This window comes from Thunnus thynnus, chromosome 12 (assembly GCF_963924715.1).
Source record: "Thunnus thynnus chromosome 12, fThuThy2.1, whole genome shotgun sequence".
NCBI lineage: Eukaryota > Metazoa > Chordata > Actinopteri > Scombriformes > Scombridae > Thunnus > Thunnus thynnus.
This window is the reverse complement of record NC_089528.1, coordinates 7637585-7662297: the sequence shown is the minus strand read 5'-3', so window position 1 is coordinate 7662297 and position 24713 is coordinate 7637585. Positions and strand designations below refer to the sequence as shown.

At 41.8% G+C, this 24713-nt stretch overlaps 1 protein-coding gene across 1 annotated transcript in view; it reads left to right on the top strand.

The window, feature by feature from the left end:
- LOC137193705 (uncharacterized) overlaps positions 1 to 24713 on the top strand; it is a 128892-nt gene that overhangs the window by 64249 nt on the left and 39930 nt on the right. The window contains exons 4-5 of the mRNA XM_067605037.1: positions 2833 to 2952; positions 6185 to 6352. Of these exons, the coding sequence (XP_067461138.1) occupies positions 2833 to 2952; positions 6185 to 6352 (288 nt within the window). The remainder of the gene's footprint in view (positions 1 to 2832; positions 2953 to 6184; positions 6353 to 24713) is intronic.

Here is a 24713-nt window from a genome sequence, read left to right as displayed (position 1 = left end):
TGCCAGCAGACTGCCGGGGCAAGGCCCAAGGAGAGGGGGCGATGATGACGAGCACTATTTAGTAATCCTATCAGCCGCCTTATGAGCGTCTGCTCTTCATAGCAGCTCAGTCTTCAGATTGAGTTGTTCAGTCAATCATGGATTCAATATTTACTTGACGATTCAATATTTACCAAGGTGCTTTGCAGCAGGCGTGACTGAGGAGATAGTGCTGCTGTGAGGATCCTATCAAAGACTCGTTACACGAGACATTTAAGGGCGAGGGTGGGGGTGAGGAGGAGAGGGGTGTGTGTGTGTGGTGTCTCATCTACGGCAATGAGACACTGATGCAAGGTGCGCTGGAACTGAGCCAGTTTCCTGCCTGAAATTTGTGTCTAAAACTGTTTTGCGTTGGATTCACACGACTGCATATAAACATTTTGCCAGATGTGTATCGGCATTCTGGGAGAATGACTCACAGTTAAAGTTTAACCTTGAGTATAAATGTTAAAAATCCAACACACACACACACACACACACACACACACACACACATACATATATATATATATATATATAAATATATATATACTGTATACAGAGAGAGAGCGAGAGAGTATGATTCCTGATCCTTTCCCCAAGAGGACAGATGTCTTATGGTTCCAGATGGATGCTTGGCAGTGTGAATATTTGATCCTTGTGGAGTGTGACTGGCTGTATAGCACGGCTGGCAGGCTGAATACCAATAGGTTTGCCTCCGCCTTTGCACTTTTTGCATCAACCTCACAGCCAAACTGTTTGATCTCTAAGTCTGATTAGTTTTTACTGCTGTCAAAAGAAGCATTCCTGTCTACTTATCTACTTATGCCCCCCCCTGCACTTATCTACAAAATGTATAGTGAAAAGTGAAACATTAAGTGATTCAATAAGGGACACTTTGTAGCTTGTGTTAGTCTGGGAGCTAGGCTGGTATGGTGAGCGTGTGCTTTGAAATAAAAACAGAAATTGCAGATAGTGCTGTGAAAGTGTTTTTCTCTAGCTGGATAGCAAAAAAAATCGAAATTGAGCATGGATTAAAAATAATGATCAAACATCTGAAAACAGGTCAAAAATGAGATACTCATCAATGCAGTTTAACACAAAATTATGCATTACCGTACATGTGCAGACAGACAGGAGTCAAACTGCTGCGTGAATGCCGCTGCTGCACTGATTTAACTGCACAAAGTGCTCGTCCAAAGATTTGATTATTATTTTGCTGTTCTCCTCGAGTTGTCTCACAACCATCTACCATTTGCTTTAATCTTTTGCAGCTGTGAGCGGCTCCTCCATTTCATTTTGGCATTGCATTGTGGGACGGCGGAGCACATAAACAGAACACTCAAAAATCAAACATTTCTTAGTATGCATACGAACTCTTCTAAGTATACTTAAAGGATCATTCTGGTTTATTTAAACTTGGGTCTGAATTTTGTAGGTTTGACCATCATTTGTGTTGATTATGATAACATTACACTCATTGCTGAAACCTGGGAACACAACAACAGTACTAGTTTTCCCATTTCATCTTTGATCTACAATAATTACTGTAGTTATGTTCTAACACAGTTTTCTTATGCAATAAGTTATTTTTATCAACATTATGGGTGAAGTCATGTTCGGTTTTACCTCTAGTTAGGGTGGTTTAGATAATCTGGCTGTTGGTTTATTTAACCTTACTCTATGAGTATGATGTTATCATAACCAACAGATCGGATGAGTAAAGCTACAAAATAAGTTGTAAAACAGAATAATCCTTTAACCCAGTCATTTTTTTGCAGATTGAACACACTATAGACTCCAAACCTGCTTAGGAGTAGCATGCAGAATAACATTTCTCTCTCTCTTTTTCTCACACACATACACAGTCTCTCTCCTTCTTCAGCTCTCTCTGGTGCAATCCCTACAGACATTACATCTGCCATCTGTCAATAACCCCTCTAATTCTCAACTACCTGTAATGTATCAACAACCAGATGATCACATGCCCGCCTCTCCGTCTTCCTCACACACAAACACACACTCAACCTACATGTATCTTTCCCATAGAGATACTGTCAGGGCTTTGATCAGAAATAAAATAGCAGCTGCTCTCACAAATCCCCTTCTTCCTCCTGTCTTGTTCGTCTGGAGTCCCACAGGGAATAGTCGCTTCCCCCTGCACTTATATATAAAGATGTATTAATACAGTATCAATACACTGTATATGAAATATTTTTACTGTATTTTATATATTTCCATTTTTTGCCCACAAGTTCAAAAATGTCTGTGCCAAATTGACACTCCATGATCCGTAGAAAGAAGCTTTAAGAGAGTGAGAGGGAGGCAGACGGTCCGATTGAGAAAGGGAGCAAAAGGGAATTGGAGACGGAGATGAAGAGAAATGAAGTGAGACAGAGGGAATCAGGGGGGAGAGAGGCAGGAAGGTGAGCAGCAGGATAGAGGAGGGAGAAGGTGCGTGTGTGTGTGTGTGTGTGTGTGTGTGTGTGTGTGTAGGGGGGCAAATACAGTATTCGTCACACTGCTGTCTGAAAGAGATTGAAAAAGGAGTGGGAGAGAAAAGTGGAGGTTGTCTTGATATAAAGCTTTCTTATGCACTTAAAGTGCTGCTGTATTCTGTCCACTTAGCTCCATCTCTGCCTTGTTTTGACTTTGTCTTTTTTGCTTTTCCCCTTTCTTTCTCTTTTCTTCGCTTCAAAACTCTCTTTTCCTCCGCTTTTCCTACCTCATTACCCTCTCCCTTCTCACTCTCCCTCTCTCCTCTTCTTCATCTCCCTCCTTTCCTCCCTCCTTCCTCATGTCTCCTCCCCGCAGGCACGTCTATAATCCAGGTGACAGCGACAGATGCTGATGACCCGACTTATGGGAACAGCGCCAAGCTAGTGTACACACTGGTGCAGGGCCAACAGTACTTCTCAGTTGATCCCCAGACAGGTGAGTGTGTTTATATATCTGTGTGTGTATGTGTGTGTGTGTGTTCACGTCTGAATCTGTGCCTCGCGCTACACACATGGGCCGAGAAGTGTAAAAGACGCACAGATGTTGAAAAGCAAATACACACATGCTGCAGAAAAGCAAATATACTCGAGATTTGGAATGTAAACAAATGTACCGTACAAGCAAGCCAATTTAGTCATGAATGACACACACACATAAACACACAGAGCATGCGAGGGTGGACTCACACCTACATGCAGGTGTATGAACATGCAAACACAGGCAGAGTTAAAAATCTGAGAATCTGAGGGGGTGGAGAGAATCGCTCTCTCTCTCCACCTTGGCTTTCTTTCGCTCACTCACATCTATGCACACACACTCGTACAAGCGTTCAAACTAACACTTTTCCCCCTCGTGCATCCCTCGCTCTCTTGTCACACTTAGTCATCTATCTTTCCCACTTCCCTTTTCCCTCTTGGGCCCCCTCAACCACCTTCCTCTCAAACACACACACACACTTAAGCACACGCACACACACACACCGACACATCTCCCCCTCTCCCAGTGTTCCCCACTCCCCGGTTCATCCCAGTATGAGTTGGCAGAAATGTATTCATGCTTCCAGGGCCTGTGTGCACGGAACAAAACGCAGCAGCAGCCTAATGTTATTATTTCTGGATGAAGCGAAAACAAAAAGACATGTGTTGAAAGAGAGATGTCAGCAGAGGTTTGTGAACTATTACACAGGACAGATTACAGAGGGCTCAAAGGACCCGTCTGCTGTGTGTGTTCTCGATATGCCTCAGTGTCACGCATGTCACCCAAGGGCAAAAAGTTTTTTTAGTTGAGCGGAGGGTGAACACTGATGGAGGGTGCTTTATTTTCTATTTTATGATGATAACTTTTTTAGCATTGCACCTTGGAGGGAAATGGATCCTGTCTGATGCTTTAGATGCTGTTTTGACTGGCACATGCGTCGAAAAACTTAGATTTTAGCTCACGATGAGGCTGTTGCAGTTGTTAGTTTTTTTGTGCCTGCATGTGAGTGTTTATTTTGCCCACACGGGTCAAAGGTGGCCCATATTTGCTGTTTTGCTCATTGAATGTCAATGTTTAGTAATTGATTGCACTGACATGTGAGGACTGCTTCAACGAGCTAAGAGAGCTGCAGCACTTTTTGAAATGCTAATTGGGGAATATAAGCCTAATTCCACCCAGTGTGTATTAGCCGTGACACGGTGCTATTAGACGAGGTTTAGTATTCTGAACGTGTCTGCTCTCTTCTCCCCTCCTCCCGCCGCTCTCCATCTCCCGTTTTCAATCATCCTGTTTCTCGTCAGCTCCATCACCAAAGGTCTTATTCAAAATGTACACTCCAAGGCGAGCGCACTTGCTCATGTATTCAGTTTGTTTGCTTATGAATTCTGCTCAGAAACCCAGACATATTCCTGCTTGTTAGTTAGCATTCAAAACAGCCCCTGTTGAATGTGATTCACCTTGAGCTGCTAAGTCATCCAGGCCGGTGTTTTGGCTAATGTTCGGCAAGAGCAGCCAGCAGTTGATGTGTGACACCTAGTCATATGTGGCACAATGAGGTCATTTACACAGAGGAGGTGATCGATGTTGAATGTGATGCGCCTCGGTGTGCCGTTAAAGAGTGTGAGATACAGAACGAGATTTTCCGCTCTGTCAGCACGTCTGGCTGTCGCCGTTTGGTGATTTATCTTTTCCATATGAGCTTCTTCACACATCTGTGTTTATATGTGCGTATTTGTGTATTTTTGAGCGCCTTTAACGGGACATTAAGTAATATATTGTTGCTGTCAAATGGAAAGTGAGAGTCTCCGAAATGTCAGGAAAGCTGTCAGACTGTCAGGGAAAGTAGTCACGTCTTCAGCCTGATGACAATGCATTTTGACATTGTCCAATAGGTTTTGAAAGGCCTTCAATAGCTCAAGGGGTCTTAATCCATCAATTAGAGTGAAAACAATGAAATTACTAAAACTGAAGCTATGGAGTTTCCTTAGATAATGATCAAGGAGCTGCTGACAACACTTACTGTTTGATGGCACAGCTTACAGCCTGTTTACGTGCATGAATTAAATCAATAAGTAAAAATACAGTCCTATCATTACAGAAAGTATGAGTACATTACATCATAGGAATTGGCACCAATTTGTAATGAGGCATATTTTATGAAGGGTTTATTAGTTGTGCTTTCAGTAATGGCTTCTAAATGGTTTATTGATGCTTTATAAATCAGTCAAGTCATATATAAGTCAGTCCAATGTTTGACTTGCCAGAATGTGAAAAATCCATCTGGCTGCAGCCTAACTTTCTGTCTTAGTAGCTGTTTTACCAGTTACCTTCCTGCAAACAGCTGCAGAGCATCTGGACCAAACTCCATTAAATAAGGTCTTATTAACATATATAACTTCAGGCTAAGTGTCATATTGGACAGCAAGAAACCCATGACCCTTTATTAATGACTTACTAACATGCATAACTGCAGTCTTGATGAAGTCTTTTATAAAGGGTCATGACTTTGTCAGTTCATAATGTGCAATCAGATCTGATGTAATCTAATGTTAATAAGTTATTAATAGAAGGTCATGGTGTCTATTAAGATTCTCAGTAATCCAAGTCATATGATATCTGCAGTTATGAATTGGACTTGCAGTTTTATTATAGAGAAACAGCTAAACCAGTTGCCCCTGATAGATGGATTTATCACTTTATAATAAGCCATCAGGTCTGCAGTTATACTGTAAATGATAGTAAGTCATTAAGAAAGGCTTGAATTATAAAAGGTGTTAATAAATGAATTGTCCATTGTATTGAGATTGATTAAAGATTTAGAATAAGAGACAAATTATGCTTAATCAGAAAGTGGTGTCTACAAATGTATATTGAAAAGATAAACTATCATGTTGTGATACCATTCTTCTACATTTAAGTAGCTGAAAATGTGAATAAATCTGGATGTGATCCCAATGTGCAGGGACCTTTTGTTCCAAAACTGAACACAGACCAGAATTTTGGAAGCCAGAGGGTTCAGTACCTGGTAATCACTGAGTCATAAATATTGATTAAAAAGAAACCTTTTGTCCCACATAAATATATTATGGTCATTTGGTGCCATTTCACTGCAGTAAAAACCTTTTTTCCCCCCTGCTTTATAATGCATCACTGCCACCCTGATGCTATTCTTTGTGTGTGTGCTCTCCAGGTATTCTGCGCACAGCTGTGCCTGACATGGACAGGGAAACCCAGGACCAATACCTGGTGTTGCTCCAGGCCAAGGATATGGGAGGCCACTTGGGAGGATTATCTGGGACCACCACCGTCACTGTCAGGCTTACTGACGTCAACGACAACCCCCCACGCTTCACCCAGAGTGAGTTACTCAGCAGCTTGCACAGCCATGTACAGAAAATGAATGACTACCAGGAATAGACAGGCAGCACAACATAATAAAAGAAAATTACTGTTTGTTGGACATACTCCACTTTCTGTATGTACGCATATGTACAGAAATTGTTTGAACAGCCTCCCACCCACTCCCACCCCCAGCCTCACATACATGCAACGCTAACACAGCTTGCAAATACTTCATTAATGTTTGTTTTACCCAGTTCGGCGAGCAGATTGTCTGGGCTTCACCTCATTAGCACAAAGCAATATTAAGTGAGACGTCAGTCACTGTAAAGTAACAGAAATTACTTTTAATTACTTTGTTAACTTTCTGGTATTCATTATATGGAAAATGCTATGAAAACAAACACTAGTCTGCATAACAGCATAAACACAGTGTTTGTTTTGCACCAGAAGGCAGACGAGTTCTCGGACCTTTTTGACCCGCAGGTCCTGTCAGGATTTTAACAGCAGCAGTCAGGCAGAGGAGACTCCTGCAGGGCTAAAAAGTGCCTCATCAAACATGCAGTCATGGATTTCACTCGCCTGTGCAATTATAGATCTGCTACTATTTCCAACTGTAGCAGATTCCAATTATAAGAAATAATCCGACAGACCCTTAGGCCACCCTAATTGGCTTCCTAAATTACTCCTTGATATCATTTAATGCAATTTCACTGTGTTTGTGATCATGAAGTAATTTCAATGTGAAGAACAGATGGAAAATGTCTACCTTGTGTAAAGCCTTGTGATTGATATTATTGATAAATTAAATTAGATTAGGCCTTACTCTTGTGGCCTAGTCTACCTTTGCATTAGTAGAAACAAAATGTAAACCAAATGAATCCTTTACATGATGGCTCCTCGTCACCATGAACATTTTGTAATCACATTGGATCATTAGATATTATTGTCCTACTTGGACGCAACACTGTAAATCGTCTTTTAGTTATCCAAAATGAGGCTGATGTACTGGTTAGAGAACTCCCTGTGTGGCTGTACTCTTGCATCTGTGTTTTTTCAACTCTGTTGTTGGACGGAGCACACTGATGTGTCTTAGAGGCTGATATTAATTAATTCCACTTTTGATATACCTCCAGAATCGGTAGGTGTGTCTTTAATTACCTTCAAAAGGACAAGCCGGTTAGACCTCCTGAAAATGATCACGGGAAGCAGATGGCCTTGATGGCCAATGTTCTTGTCTTGTTTTACTTAATGTCTGCCATTTCTCATCTAAGCCAGCACCGTCTCTTCCAAGATAATTGCTGACCTTATTCCAATTAAAGTGAAGAGAGTTGAAGTTGAGATATAGTTTTTGAACAATTGCACTTCATTTGGATTTTTAGAGGGGCTGATAGGAAAGATAACTTACTTTTTCATCAAATTATTGCTGAAATTTACATAATGAGAGTTTAAACATCTAATTTTTTCTGATCGATATTATGATTGTAGTTTAAATTGTGATTTTTTAAAAATAAATAAACTCCAAGCCTGTAGTTGTGGTCTACATAGTATTAAACAAGATAATCACTAATTAAATCAGTTTCTTCCATGAACAGAATCAGATAAAAGTATCGCTTGTTGTCGAGATCCTTCCATGGTTCAAAGCAGTCAGAAAAGCCAACTTCTGATTAAACTTGGCAAGTTCACCGTCTTAGAGGTAATATTATCCAATAATTCAAATATAATCATAAAAAGTGACTTTTTATTGAACAGCTACGTAGCTCTCCAGTTAGTAAAGACAATTACAGCTATGACACAATAGACTACAATTGCCTTGCATTAATCATGCAAATTTGACTGCTTAATTATTTGTGGAGTCAGTCTAAGTTTGCCCCAAACAGCCACTGTACCAACTGTACATAAGTGTCAATTTTTTGCTGAAGTTCAAACATTTTCAAAACTTTGCTTCAGTTACAGCCACTTGTGTCTTTCCGCTGACTTCATATGCCATCTCACTGCCTTAAAACCGACTGACTGACCTTTGAATGAATATAACTTAATGGTACTGTTGACAGCTCTGCACTTTAGCTGCTTTAAGCTAACGTTTATGTTAGCTTAACAGACTGAACAGACTGCTTCTCCTCTCTGGATCCAGAGAGGTCCATAATCAGAGCTTTGAAGGTGATCAGCTTAAAATGGTGATATGATGTACTTAGAGTTTAACATGAGATTCAGACAACTTTGTCTGCTGTCTGTTACACTTGAGAACTACTGAGCTACATGCTAGCTGGTTGCCCAAAACTGATATGAAAAGATAGCCTATATTATTTATCTGGTGTAGCATCCACCACTTTGTGGGTGTTTTTTAGTAGCTAAAAGACAAAGCCTGCTGCCTATTTTCACAAACATACAGAGAGCATAACAAGGCAACAGTCAAAAAAAACTAATTGTTTGTGAAGTTTTCTAGCTGTTATAACTCAGAATTAGTTTAATCAGCTGAGCAAAATTGCTGTCATTATAGCGTGCCAATCAACGGTTTGCAACTAAACTTTCACCTCCTATATTTTCTTAAGACACTATAAATTTCATAAGTTGTAATTAAAAACATGTTGAGTTGTAATTCTGCAATTCAGATGTAAACTGTAAACTAAAACTAGAATGTTAGATTGACTTTTCTTACTGTTTGACAGTCGCAAGAGCAGGTAAATATGGCAGCATTGAGTGCAGATGAATGCAAGAAAAGAGTTGTCAGGGTCCAACAGACCACTGGCTTTAATTCCAAAATTGAACTAATGATGTCTTGGGGTGGGACGTTTGTTAGTTGCATTGAACCCTCATCAAAGCTGGTGTTTTGGACCGGCTGTGCTGACGACTAGAGGGCTTCTTGGAGGAAAACTGGGCTCACTCTGATCTGTGTGGGTGAAGATGAGCCTCAAGGTGCCAACGGCTGCTCTGAAACCCCACTCAGTCTACCAAACCTCTTGGCTATTCCCTTTAGGAGTCCTGCTGATGACTCCCTGCATGTGTGTGCTTTATTGAATACATTGATATTGGCCTACAGGTGGAATTTGTGTGTATTTGTGAGTGTGAGCAGCCCACAAATTCACGCATTTGTTTGTCTGTGTGTATCCCGGTCCTTTGCTCGCCTTTTTTCTGTGTGTGTTCCCTCACTGTTCTGTGCACGCACTCCTGCTCACATGTGCTTGTGCGAACACCATCAAAGCCAGCCACCCCACCGCTCTACTCAATTACACACCCAGGCTTTTAAAAAGACACCCTCAAATCCGGCCCCCCGTGTCTCCCAAGGTCAACACTGCTTATTCCTTGTGGCATTTACCAGAGGGAGAGGATTACATTGGAGCATATGAACCAGGTATCGGCTGTACATTATAGCCTTAACAAGAAGAAAAAACAGGTCCTGCTTTGCGGGCTTGTCTTTTCATGGCGCCCTAGAATTTCTCCCGATCCAAAACACGATTCCAGGAACTAAGTGGGTTTTGTTGCATGTACGGCTTTGAACGTTGTCAGGGGATTTCTTATGCCCGGAGGAGGCAGTATAGCAGAGGGAAAGTAGGCTACCGTACAGATTGTAGTTGTTTTTTGGTTAAATGATAAGTGGAAAATGTGGGATATTTTCAGACGCTTCATTGGCAAACATAACACTCTCTTCACACTTTCCTTTGGGTCTCACTATGAAATGCCACTACACTCCAAATGTATTTGGACAGCAACATGTTTTAGCTCTGCATTCCTCTCAGTTTGAGTTTCAAATGACTGGGTGCAAGAAAAGCTTTAATTTTATTTTCATCCATATCAAATAAACTTTTTAAAGCTAGTGCTTTTTGAACATTTTAAGGTGACAAATATTCAGACACACAGTTGACAAAGTAATCATTTTTAGTATCTTGCTGAAAATGGTTCAGCAGCAAAGATTATTTGAAGTCTTCATCCCAGAAATATCACTGGACTCTTGATATTTTCCTGCTGTGTTCGCATGAATACTCACTGGACTACATATTTCTCAGTGGGCCTGTTTTTCATGTGAACATGTCAGATTGTGAATAGATAAACTTTTCCCGTAGCTTCCCTAAAATGTGTAGTTAACAAGGCAGATGGATGTAAAAAAGTACCCTAAAGGGGACTTTCTATTACCTTCTCATTCCACATCTACTGATTGCCTGATTAGGCTCTTAATTATGGCAGTGCAGTGAGGAATACATGGTTGGCTAATTGTCTGAGAACAAACAAGGGTGTTGGGTATCAAATCACATCTCAAATGATCAACTTCCTGTTACAAAGCTTCAGGATAGGCATAGTCAATGATGTTAGTGGTTGTTTTTACTCCTCTGGTAATCCACAGGGAAATTAAGATGATGGGGCTTCCACAGCATCATAGAGCTTTGTAGTAGGGCCGTAGTGTTGTTGAAATCTCATACCCTTGTTTCCATGTAGTCATTTATTCAGACATGTTTTTCCATGTTTACTGTGGCTGAATAATTTATGGGTGTGTGTACTCCACAGCTGAATTCTCCGCGGGATAAATTGAAATAGAGGCCTGTAGCATTGGCAGGATGTGTACCTAAAAATAAGGTGACCACTTAATTTAATACAAAGAACAACCTTTTTTTTTTTTTTTTTATTACAACAGCTCTAAAAAGTAGGTTATTTAGGAGGATAGCATCCTGTGTAGGAAGTAACTTGTCTGTAATACTACCATGCTCAAAGATTATTGACATTATCAAAAAATAAAATGAAAACACAATCTCTGCTTTTTAAAACAATCTTCATTGGATTTTATTGGATAGCAAATATGGCATCCCCATTCGCATTATAGTCTCCCTTAATCTCCCTTATTTTTCTCATCTCTTACATACAGTGTCAAAATTAAATACAAATATTTCCTTGTAGTTTCAGCAATTTCAACATTGGCACCTGAGGATAAAATATACAACACAGTGCGAACATTAAAAGAGAAAAAGGTGCAAACACATGCCTTTCACATCTAAAAACATAAAAATAAACATGACCCAGTTCTTCCTGATGCATGAGAAGATTCCCAATATTGCACCATATTAGAAAATAATGTGCTATATTTCCAACCCAAGTATGAGCATCAGTATTCTTACAGTTTAGCACAATCACTTGATTTGCTTGTGACACACATTAATGAGCTGCACTCATAAATAACTGAATTAAGATCAATGGAGTATACTTCATTAATTATTTGGTTACAGTAGTATCAAGCATTATCCTGATAAAGGGCTTTTTTCTCCTCATCTCCTAGGCTTTCTCCAAATAACTGAGGGACTGAATTTAAATTATTTGTATGTGACAAGCGGCAACTACCACGGCTTGATGCTGAAGCCAGTGTAGAAGTACCCTAAAGTGCAATGCAATACGGCTGCTAGATGCTGGCTCCAAAAAATCCCTGGCTGCGGCTATAATCTAATAAGTGTGCCGGTAGTCATTTTGAAAATTATTGCTCTGTTAATAAGATTTGACGAGTTATAGTAGCTTTGATGTTTGCCTTGTGGGTGTTGATTGACAGCTGTAATTGACAGTTGGCTCACCTGCTGCTCTCCCTGGCTCCAGGACCCGTACTGAGTTGGACTATTCTTGCAATATTTTGGCAAATTCAATGTTACTTGATTATAATACCTGTCCTGTTAGCACAATTTAACTAAAGTTGCTAACGTTAGCCCAAGTGTGCACTGCTGTGTTCCCAATAAGCTAGTGTTCACTTCGATCCGAGGTAGTGGGGCGTGTTTAGTGTGAAAGGCAACAACCCGCACTCCTTATTTGGAAGGTCCTGGTTCCAAACGGAAAAGATGGCACTGACCATAAGCAGTGACTCTGGGCTTCAAACCGGCTCCAATGAAAACCAATGGGTGACATCACTCCTCGCTTCATCCATCTTTATATACAGTCTATAGTATGTGAACAGCCTACTCAGTCTTTGTGCATTGTGGAGTATAAGTAGAAAATATCACTGTGTTCCTTGTGAATATTTACAGACAAAATCTAAGATTGATAAAACAATCTCAACTAAAGGCCCCTTACAAGCTTTTTCTGGAGCTTTTAACCTCATGCCACAGTCTTCATAGCCGTTGGAGTTAAATCATAACAGCTACTGTACTGAGCTCGCCTTTCAATGGATCCATCTCCAATGGGAACAAAGCAAAATCCAACTGTTGATGAAGACCATGTGCTATAGTTGAGTTAACCTTGAGCTGGGATTGTTTAGAAGAACTACATATAGGCTTACTATTGCTTCAAATTTAAGAGTTATTTATTGGTCACCAAGCCTTGCAACCTTACCACATTCTCAAATACAATATAAGAAAGTTCCTCGAAGTGCAGTTTTAAAATACACTCAGCAAGGTCCTCGGGTTGTTCACAAACCATGTTGCACTCTTTACACTTTGCTGCAATTAATTCTCATCATCTCCCTTCAGTAGATCAACCAATTAAGAAGTTTGAAATTCTGCTGTACTCCTTATTGACCCACCTACTATATTCATTTTATACTATAAAATAACATTTCATGCACAGGCTGTACTAAATCTAAAATACTGAATAGATAAATAAAATAAATATGATTAGTAGTGCTGAAGACTGGAAGACGAATCCTGTATTTTCACATCCAGTGTGCTACAACCATAAAGAGAATAATTAAAAACACACTTTCTTCCATATATTTCATTTTCTGTATAAGATGATGTTGGCTTTAATCTAAATCCTCTAAATTAAAAAACTTCTCAGAGATGATTCAGAACCACATAATTCTATCTGAAATATCAGGAAGTGAAATGTCAGTCTTCGTATGCTTCTTCTTGCTGAAATGTCAACATTTGATGTGTGATCCGGCCCAATCCCTGAGATCCATACACCAACTGTACCTTCTGTATAGAGCTCAAATGAATTTGTAGACTGTCAAAGGGCAAATGTGTAATTCATTGCCTTGTGACAGTTGGAGCAGCACTTTGTTATACTTTAACTACACAGACAGAAACTCCCAGACGCACCTGGGGGGCTCATAACCCGTTCTCCTGGAAAACCTTGCTTCTTCAGCTCTGCCTGCAAGAACTGTTTGAATAGCTACAACTCCACTCTTTAACAAGTCCACAGACAGAGACGCAGGTCCTATTTCCCGTTTTTTATGTAGTTTCCAAACAACCTTGGCTTGCCAACGGTGCCACATAAAAACGTTGAGGGAGCCATCACTCTCCCAGCGGTTTGATGGATGGAAAGATAGATGGGCTGACAGATGACTACATAGGTAGCACCGATAAGATCAGTGTCATTTTATGCGCCAGGGAGATGAGACAGAGAGAGGGGAAGAGATAGAAGGAGTAGTTCAGAGAAGGCTTCATCATAAATATTACTAATTCATTTCCCCGGAGAGTGAGGCTGTTACAGAGAGAGCGCATGAATGGGAGGAGATAGACAGAGAGAGAAAGAGGAGGTGTGTGCAAGTGAATATACGTCTTCCTGTGTGTGTGTGTGTGTGTGTGTGTCATTTTGTGCTCGTGTTAAGTGTGTATTTTTTTTCCCTGAAAGACAAAAAGAGAAAGATGGAGCCGCTAAGAAAGGTGCGATAAAGTTGTCAGAGGAGTAAGACAAAGGAGAAAAGCAAAGAGTGAGTGGGTGAGAAGAGGCTCAGAGAGCCTAGAGGAAACCACAGAGAGACGGAGGAGACAAGGAGACAAATGTACAAGAAAGGGAGCGGGGGAGTGAGTGAAATGAAAGGAGTCAGGGGGTATAATCAGGGTATTATGTCCTTTAGTAAAAATGAGACGCAGAAAAAGGCGAAGAGGAGTACAGACAACAAAGAGGGATGAGCGGGTGAGCTAAAAGAGGACTCACAGTTTGGCATAATGGCTTAACCTTGTCTGTGTTTTCTTTATACATGGCGCAAGCTGCTTCTCCATCTGGTGGAATCTACCTTGATGTTGTTCCTTCTGATACATACGCACATGTTGGCACACACTTGCATGACCAGGCAGAAGTGAGGAGACAGGGAGACAGAGAGGTGACAGACTTTGTCATCTCCTATCAGGCCAAGCGACACACATACATTATGTTCCCCTCTGCAAACACACACACACACATACACTAGCCCATTCCTGACTCCCACTCTCTCAGTGTGTGCTCTTCACACACCCGCTACCCTTGTGTCCCTTATCACACTCTCTCCCATCTGTTACTGTTTTAAAACACCCTCAGCGTACAATCATTTTTAGTCAGTGTGGCAGAAAGTGTCAGTGTTGAGAAATCCCACTTGTCAAACCAACCTCTTTCACAGTCCTACTATTAACTACTGTAGCTATTAATGAACATTTGTGTTCACTGCTGAGCAATAATTTCTATTCCCGGGGTTAATATTGGCAATCGAAGTTTCTTCAAATACTGCTCTTAAATTATGAATAATGCGTTATACAATATTAATGTGTAAAATAATGTTAATAGAACATGGGGGAAGTACTACAAGTTGCCTCTTTTTGTGTTTTTGTACTGCTTTCTATATAACTACATAACACTCTAAGACAACAAAGAAAATGTATATATAGGATTAAATTGCCTATATAAAGCAACCAGCCACCAGTGCTGGCATCATTATCCGCTATATCCTATTTAGCAGTTGAATCACATTCAATCAAATCTAATGCATATCGAAAATAGCTTGTGTCCTCTTCAATAGGGCATTGATAATGAATTTGGTTAAATGGCATGACTAATGTGCATTTGTGGACTAGTAATGGGCTCATCAAAGTTAAGGGACAAGCACGTAGGCCAATCCGGTCCGGCGCGGCCCTCCCACGTCTTGTCATCCCGTCCAATGACTGCCACCCACGCTTTGACGTCTCCCATTGTTTGGACTGGCATGATAAAGACGTGAAAGCCGGCACTCTTTAGAATGCATGAAAGCGAATCCTGGGGCAAGTTCACCAAAGCGTGAAGGAGGGAGGAGGGAGGGAGACGACAGGATGGAGGGATGGAGATGGAGGGGAAGAAACGCAGAGAAAAGAGAGGAGTAAAGCTAATGGCTTTATGGCGACAGTGATAATCAGGCTTGCTGAAAATCACTTCATCTCACACAGAGCTGAGGGGACGCTGGGAAATGGAACGGAGCGGGTTTTTCTTTGGTGTGTTTAGAGGCCATGATGCAGATGTGCCTGTATCTGTGCATGCTTATTTCTGCACATATATGTTTGTGGGTGGACATGTTTAAGGCGCACTATGCATGATTCCGTATGTTGAAAGACATCCTTGGAGAATATACACGTGGACACACGGTCTCACATACAATATACAGAATCTGTAGACGCAGCCAGCTCAGGGGTTTGAGATGTTGCCGAGGTATGAAAAGCCTTTCCTGAAATGGCTCCCTCATATCACAACGCACAATTAGGCCTACCATCACAGCGCCTTTGCCCTCGAGTCAATGGTGGCACAATACAAAGCTCTGCTTGGATAGATTCCTCTAGGCCTCTACCCTGCGTGGGTATGAATGCTGCTGCAGCCCACTAACTGCATTATGCGTGTGTGTGTGTGTGTGTGTGTGTATTGTGTCCAGCGGGTGCACGCGTGTTGAAGTAGCAGGGTCAGTCAGCCTCGTGGGTAGTGGCTTTTTGTTCTCGTCCCTCTCTCGCTCTCTCCTGTTCCCCTGCACATGTACACGCGCAAACAAACGAGGCTTTACACTCACATTAGAGCCGCATCAAATTGGCGGCTCCTGTGAGGAATCTGCGGGCAGCCCTCCCTCCCTCCTCCCCCCCGATGGAGCTTTTCTTCTACAATCCGGTGCAGCCAAAAGAGCCTGTGAGGAGAGATTCATCGTGCGGTAATCGGCCCATACAACACACGGTTTCCAATAGACCTACATGCAGTCAATCCAGCCTTATGGAAGCCCAAAGGGGTCTTAAATTCTCCACACTCAGAGAATTTCCATTCTCACAACTTTCCCTGCCATCACAGAGGAAAAACAGGGAAATTTAAAAGTTTATTAAAGCCCCCAAACGGGGCCATTTCTGTCCCTGTTTCTTTTTCTTCTCCTAGTGTATAAGCTTGGTCTCTGGTGGAAATTAGGTGAATCCATCACACTTTCTCAGGGAATGGCTGGGTCCTCTGCTCCCAGAGAACACACAGGAAAAGGCAAGGAGACAGGGCACAAATAGACTGTCTTGACAATTTTTTATTTTTTTGTGTTACTTTTTCATCTGACCTGGCAGTGTGCCCCCTCACGCAGAATAATAGGAGCTAAAGCCATTCTCTTTTTGCCGAGCCATCAGTGAGCCATGGAGAGTCGGGGAAGAGGAAGTGATTTCCATGTTAATGGGAACCTTCCCCGGCAGCATCTAAAACCTTTCTCTCCTTTCCTTCCCATCCCTCACCCCTTCCTCGCTTCCTGTCTGTTTTGTGCTTACCTACCTTTACCTGCTGTCGTTGCTGGAGCACTCAATCCTGCTGCTGTTGTCTTGCAACGTTACCTTTCACCTCTCAGCCTCTGTTTACTTCTCTTTTCTTCTTCTCCTCTCTTGCGCTTTCTTTCTCTGTCTAGCTTGATGAATGGAGTCGCTGGACTGTGAGCGGCACATCCTCAACGGGGTGTGGCGGGCCGTTGCTAGCTGTCTCACATCACTGTGTGTTTGGGTGTGCTTTTTTTTCATTCAGTTAGCCTGCCTCTAGTATACAAGAATGCAAATCCTGCTTCAAACTCAAGCCCATCAAAATGGATCCTTGGAAAGTAGCTGGACAGTGAAGAACACTTTCTGGGAGTCTCTTAAATCCCTTATCCCCTGCCACTGAGAAACTACACTGATGTCCACTTGGCTGAACTTGTACAATCCCCACCTAACCCTCCCTGGATCCCCGAGCAGCCAACTGAACATGCTCCCTGAGGTCTTTGCCATCCCCTCCCGCCCTCTTAGCACTCTTGACCCAGCTCTCTTTGGGCACCTCAAAACACAGCTGGAAGTGGGCCAGCGCGTTATCTCCCCCGAGATATGCTAAGTAGCTCCATCCACTACACGGTCTCTGTCAGAAAAACAGCGGTGGGTAAACTACACTGCCGCAGGGGTGCAAAATAAATCGCCACAGTCCTGCACTCTCATCCCTTATACATAAAGGCTGGCAAGGCCACACTGAACGCTGCTCGGAGAGTTTACAGCATTCTTATAAATCATAAATATACCTCAACGTATTGGGTAAACAGGTGATCATTCTGTGAGCTGAACAGGTACAAAGTAAACTTCGGGGGGATGACGGCAAGATGGAGCCTGCAGGGCCTTGCGGGATTCTGTGGCTTCCAGCTGTTTAAATAGGATAACAGGAGTGGCTCGTTGTTTGATGTGACTGAACAACACTTTCATGTTTTGGAATGAGAACTGCAAGAGGAGAAGGAAGGGCATTGGCGAGAAAAACAGGGGTAGAAACTGGAGGCCTGTCCTAAACGTAACCTCATAAAGTCGCTCAGAGGAGTGAACGAGCTGTTGTCACACCTCCAAACTATTTATTGTTTCACCGACTGAAGAGGGAGAGGAAACGTCCACACGGTCGGTTTCAAATGAAAACGCCTGTCTCTGTTTTTTTTTTTTTTTTTTTTCTGTGAGTAGTGTTTTTCTGCCGAAGCGCTGCACCTGCACTGTCATTGTTTTTCCAGAATTGTGCCAAGGCTCTTGTGTGGTTTCGCACGCTGTAACTGCTGCACTTGCAATTATGGGTTCAATTCTCACCAGGCTCATTTTGCTACTGTGCGTGAATGCAGAGCACACTACTTTGCATAAAACACGCTAAACGGAAGAGAGGGGACGGGCAGTTTCCAAAAGAAATCTGTTACAGATAAATTGCTTAAAATACATTTATCTATATTAATGCGAACGACACATTTATTCAGCTCACAATCTGTCATTTTATATTCATAGTGTTATCGACATCTGCCGCCATTATCAGCTGTCGTTGTAATATGTGTAAAATGACAATAATTGCAATAAAAACGCTGCTTTGACGTCACTCTGATGTGTAAATTATCTTTTGTTTTTTAGTTCTCTCCTCTCCTCTCCTTTCCTCTCCTCTCTTCTCCTCTCCTCTCCTCTACATCACAGATCTGATGATCCAGATCCAGACTCACTGTCATTACTGTACATAATACATGCAATCAGTGTAAATTACTTTGCACAAACAGGCTTGCAAAAGTATTCATTTTTGAGTCTCACTGAATCTTTTTCTCCCATGCTTCTCTCTCCTCAAAAAACCTGCAGTGTTGTCACAAATTGATGCTTTTTTTTTTTTTTTTTCCGTCTCACGAGATAGCGTTTCTCATCTCTGCAAATCCACGTCCAGTCTCCAGCCTGCCTCCGGGCTGGGACAGCACCTTGTGTTAATTAAACCCGGCCTCTGGATTTGCCTGCTCCGCGCCAGAGTAATCTGGGGGAAAATTGAGCGTTTGATTCCTGAAAAGGTTTGACTAATTTCATCTGGCTCTAACGCTTGGTTGTCGTTGCAAAGAGTAATAATGATTACGGTGATAACCTAAACAATTAGGTAATAGGCAATAATTTCCAATAATTGTAATTCCCTAATTAAGTTTTACATCTTCAGAGCCAAAATAAGAGATGGAGGAAATGAAATGAAAAGGAGAAACTAATTAAAATGGAGGTGGCTAATACAAGCCTGCCTTTTTTTTATCCTTTTATTTCCTCTATCCCTCTGTTTCTCGTGCTCCGTATTAATATTTCATCTAAAGTTCAGCGCTTTCTGCTTCAATAGACAGTAAAATCACTGCTGGAAACATTGCTCTCAGTCACATCTCTCTCTCTCTCTGTCTTTTTCTTCTTCTCACTCACAACCATCTTTCGCTCTCAGCCTTGTGTTGTATTTCTCTCTCTTCTTTTTTTTTTCTCACCTTTTCCCTTTGAGCTCTCGCCGTACAATACGTTTCTCTGTTTCTCTCCTCTCTCACAATATCTCACAGGTGGAGGCGAGTGTCAGTGGATAGTCTAACCGGTTTGAGCCAATCGCAAACTGTTCTCACCCTTTTCTTAATCACATCAATCAGTCATTCAACCAACCAGCCATCCAGCCTGCTGCTTCGTCATTTTATCATCTTGTCAGTGGGCGCCACAGTCAGTAAATGTAAAGCTTTTTAGCCTCTTGTTATCCCACGAGGCTGGAGCCGGTGCTTGGCCTCTTTCCGTAACCTTGCAGCTGGATTTCTTTTAAAATGAACACATGCGACTTATAAGAATATTTCAGTCAAGCTGCTGCAGAAAGCTCCATTATATACTGTAAGTTACTGGCACATGTCCGCTTTACTTTATCCTGTCCTGAAAAGAACCGCCGTTTATTCAGGATTGACGCGGGGTGATGGAGTTGACATTGTTTAGAGCTTTTTGAACTTAGGCACCTGGGTGCGCCCACGCCAGCATGCAAGCACAGACATTCACATACTAATGGACTAATGGACACACACACACACACACACACACACACACATACACGCACACCCTGCTTTTCCTCCTACTCCATATGGCATTAGAGCAGAGCTCAGTAATGGCTAATGGCCTACCTCTCTGCACAAGGCAAGTTAAAGAGCAACATGCAGTGTTTTATACCGCTTGCCCTGGAGCCTATAAAGGAAAAATATCTACACTGTTTCATTATTAACCCCATTAGCACTGAGACAGAGAGAGTCATTTTCACTTCCACTCATGGTGCATGCTGTCTAATTTAACCCTGTAGTGGCTTGGGAAGAATAAAAATTCTGCCTAGACAGCAAAGTCGGCACTGTTTACATCTCTTGATCCCTGCCTCAGCTATCATTTCCCCGCTCTGTCTCTATCACTCTCGATGTAAATCACATCCTCTGCTTCTCTCCTCCCTGCCTTGATCCTACCCTCCGTCTCTCTAGCCTTTTCCCATAAGCCCTCTTCAGTATGAGTGCCCGTATGATGGACTCTCCCTAAACAGATGCAGATTTTATTCAGGCTATTTTCAAAACCAGTGCGTGCGCTTTAGCCAGCTAGACATTTTTTTAATGACTCCCCTAACTGGACGCCTTCTACCACCGCCACCATCACTAGAAACACTTCGCCTCTGCTTCAGATAAGATGCGGCAGAGTCACACACTCTTGTTTTTTTTTATTCCCATTCCACCCACCTCTCCCCCTCCTCTCCTCTCCGAATGCTTTTACTGCACAGGCCCTGGTCCACACTTGTCTTTAAAAAGTGGTTCCCGCTTGTTCTTCAGCCTCTGCTTTCCCTTCTCTCTGTCCCTCTTGTGCTGCATCTTTCATTTCAACATTTCTCTTTCCTTTAACAGTCGCCCCCTCTTCTTTTAGATCATTCTCACTCCCCCTCCCCACTCCATCCAGCAGTTTGTCAATTTAAGCTCTTTTTTGTTTGCACTTTTAAACCTGTATTAAACTGCAGCCTCCCTAATTAACACTCACCACCTATCATTTCACTTTATTTCCAACTAATCCCCTTGCCAGCCTGGCACTGCTCATCCAATCAGAGCAAACACTGGCAGTCCCCCGGTAGATTGTGATGTCCTTTATAGTTTGACATCAGTCATGGGGAATCGGAACAGGCTGATATGGACTAGGTGAGAGAGAGGAGGAGAGTGTCTTCTTGTCTGTGAAGTAGAGCCCAAATACAGCACACAAGGGTTTTCGATCTTCTCTCCCTGGCACAATTGTAGTTAGCTCAGTGGGAAGCACCCATATTAGTGAGACGAGAAGCATTGAACTGGTGCACCCATGCTGTTTCCTCACAGCCCGCTCTAATGGCTTTACCTGTGCGAACAAAGGCAGAGGACAGATCCCAGCCACTCTCTATTTTCATCTGATGTGTGATTTTATCAGGGGCCTGTGCCGCTTTTTGAGGTTCTTTCTGCGCAGAATGAGCTGGGACTCCCTCTGCCACTCACCTTTTCACTCTCCTTTCTTTCCCCTCTCCCCCTGCTGGATCTCCCTCTCTCTCTTTTTCCTCCAGTCCATCACAGGTGGAAATGATGTATGACTCGCATTTCCAGCTGCTCTCCTGTGAGAGCAGAAAGCTGATAATGACTAGATGTAGCCTACTTTACCAGCATCACACCCCCTTTGTCACTCTCCTCCAGAGCACTCCCTGTGTGTGACAAGTGTGTGTGTGTCTAAGGGAGAGCGAGTCTGGAGCACGTTACTCTGTCAGTGTATGTGTGTGTGTGTGTGTGTGAGAGAGAGAGAGCACCCGTGACAGGGCGATGTAGGCATGCGTTGCCCCGATTCACCGTACAATAGCACGGATCAATAGAAACCACAATCTCTGACTTGTAAATAACTTCCCCAATTTGCTGTCTCATTAGCAATAGGCCTGTTTATTCGAGTTGTCTTCGTCTCAGCCGTCTGGTGCTGTGTCAGTCCCAGATGGTAGGCATGGTAGTCACACCACATAAACTGGCATTTAGCGCTGACTCATTGGCACACGCTGTCCCTTTCAATGGTAAACCCCTGCAGGGCTATGTGGGCGTTGGCATACTCTGTCAGGAACAGAATATATTCACTTAAAAGATTGTTGCGTGACACTCAATGCTTTCTTATGTTTGTCATTTAAAATGAACTACTTTCATAAAATTACATGCCCACTATTGTCTGCAATATCACTGTGTGCTGAACAATTGATATTTCACTCAATGTGAACAAAGGGGCCAATATTATTGTAATATTATTAGAGTTACACACCAATTTAAAGGCTCCACACACCCACACAGATGTTTTAAATCTCTCTAATTACACCTCCACTCAGGTTGATAGGTCTCTTTGCGCCAATGCAAATGATAAAGGTCTAACGAAGTGAATTTTAGAGGCAGCGCAATTGCATATGAGGTCAATGGAAAGATGCGAGTAGACACAATTTCGAACGGGCAGTATGATTTGACAATTAATTGAAAATGTTTCAACTTCAGCGAGGAATTTGTGCGAATCCCAGAGCTGTATGGATCTGCTTAATGAATGTACAGGGAGGAAAGGGAAAAGGAGAGAGACTGGAGGGAAATAACGGAAAGTTTCTGGTGAGTTCAATCAGAAGCTGAGCTGAACACAAACACGCAGACATGGTCGGTCCGTTCTTTGTTAGCTGGTTTACAGTAAATGCGTAGAACAAATCAATGACTGGATGTGCCAGAATTTGTTTCAATTAAACAAAGACAAAACTGAAGTAATTGTTTTTGGTGCCAAGGAAGAACGATTAAAAGTCAGCTCAGCTTCAATTGATAATGTTAAAAACCACGAACCAAGCCAGAAATCTTGGTGTAGTCATGGACTCAGACCTGAATTTCAACAGCTACATTAAGATAATTACAAAGTCAGCCTACTATCACCTGAAGAATATATCAAGGATTAAAGGACTTATGTCTCAGCAGGATTTGGAAAAACTTGTCCATGCATTTATCTTCAGTAGACTCGACTGCTGTGTCTTTCCAGGTGTCCCTAAGAAATCAATCAGGCAGCTGCAGCTGATTCAGAACGCTGCTGTTTGAGTCCTCACAAGGACTAAGAAAGTGGATCAGATCACTCCAGTTTTCAGATCTTTACACTGGCTTCCTGCCTGTCAAAAAATTGATTTTCAAATACTACTGTTGGTTTGTAAAGCACTGAATGGTTTAAAGCCAAAATACATTTCTGAACTGCTGCTATGTTATGAAGCATCCAGACCTCTCAGGTGGTCTGGGACAGGTCTGCTTTCTGTCCCCAGAGTCAAAACTAAACATGGAGAAGCAGCGTTCTGTTTTTATGCTCCACATATCTGGAACAAACTCCCAGAAAACTGCAGGTCTGATGCAACTCTCAGTTCCTTTAAATCAAGGCTGAAGACTTTTGTGTCTGCCGCTCCCTTTTATTAAATCAAATTTGAGGCTCTTGATTCATTTCTTGCACTACACTGTAACTTTTAATCTCGTATTTTATGTCTTATTCTACTTTACCTTTTATTTTCTATTCTCTTAACTCTTTAATAACTATTTTTAATTGTATTTAAAAATCCTTTTATAATGTGTTTCTTTTGCACTTTGTCTTAATCCTTTTAATGTTTTATGTAAAACACTTTGAATTACCTTGCTGTTGTAATGTGCTACACATTGTGCCTTACCTTACAGCTAACACACAGTTGGTATTGTGAACACTATGTGTAGACTGAACACAGTGAGTTGTCCAACTATAACAGATCCAAAAAGGTTAACATGTGAGGGAGGTGTCAGTCAAGCTCAATGTGTACATGCCTGCACTGTCTTGAGGACAGGTTTAATCATAAGTGCAATCAGTGTCATCAGCAACATAAGTGATAACACCTGTGTGGGTGTTCAAAATCTCAAATTTCACCCTAAGTATCAGATTATGATTAAAAAAAAAAAAAGAAACACCTTGCCAACACCTCACCAACATTTCCACATTTGTCTTCCACACAACAAGTTGCTGCCCTCTAAGTAAGTTTAAAGTAGAAATACATGAAAATTAGTCTTTTTGGGGCTAAAATTATTCTTTGGTTGGATCAAGCTGAAGAATGCCATTTGGTGTTTGACACAGGAATTGGAGCCAACTTCCAAATTTTACATGTAGTTAATATTTGAGGGAAATTGCCAATTTCCAGAATTGGAAGAGAAATAAACAGTTATGTGTAAACATGACTAAGAGTCTACAACCATGCTAACAGTCCTGTGAGGCTGTACTTGGGCACATTGGTGTTTTGAGCTAATTAAAAATTGAATCTCATCATAATGCCAATTGAAAAGCCAGAGGATCACCAAAGTTGTTACAGTTCACCCTGTAGGAACATGAATGTGTGTACCAAAAAAAAAAGAAAAAGTCAGAGGATCTTTTATGTCCTTACATCATCTGGAAACCACGAATGTCTGTGTGAAAATTGGTTGCCATCCATTTGTAGGCCTGGATGTTGAGGTATTTCAGCCACGTCGCTAGCATGGCTAAAAACTAGTATTCATACAGAGTAATAGTCACATAATAATATAAATTCTGGCACGTTAAGAGGGATGAATAATGAGCTCTGTGGGAGTTTTTCTAACTGTGAAGTTCTGTTGAGAGGCTGTGTATTCATGGCCTATAGTACTTTTAAGTGACCTTAAATCACTTGTTCCTGTTGTTTTTTCCTTTTCAAAAAGTAGCTATTAGTCTATAAGTTATGGTAAGTGCATCGAAACCAGCCATTACACCTTGTACATTATACCTTTAAGCAGTGAGAAACACTCTTCGAGAGCATGCACCTTGAGTAAATTACAGAAGAGGCAGAGGAGGAGGAGGAAGCAGTTGTTCACCAGGAGGTAAATGAAGTAAAGTAAAAAAGAAGTGGGTAAAGAGGAGCCTGGAGAGAGGCATATGGTAATGGGGCCAATTCATGGCCCTTAAGAG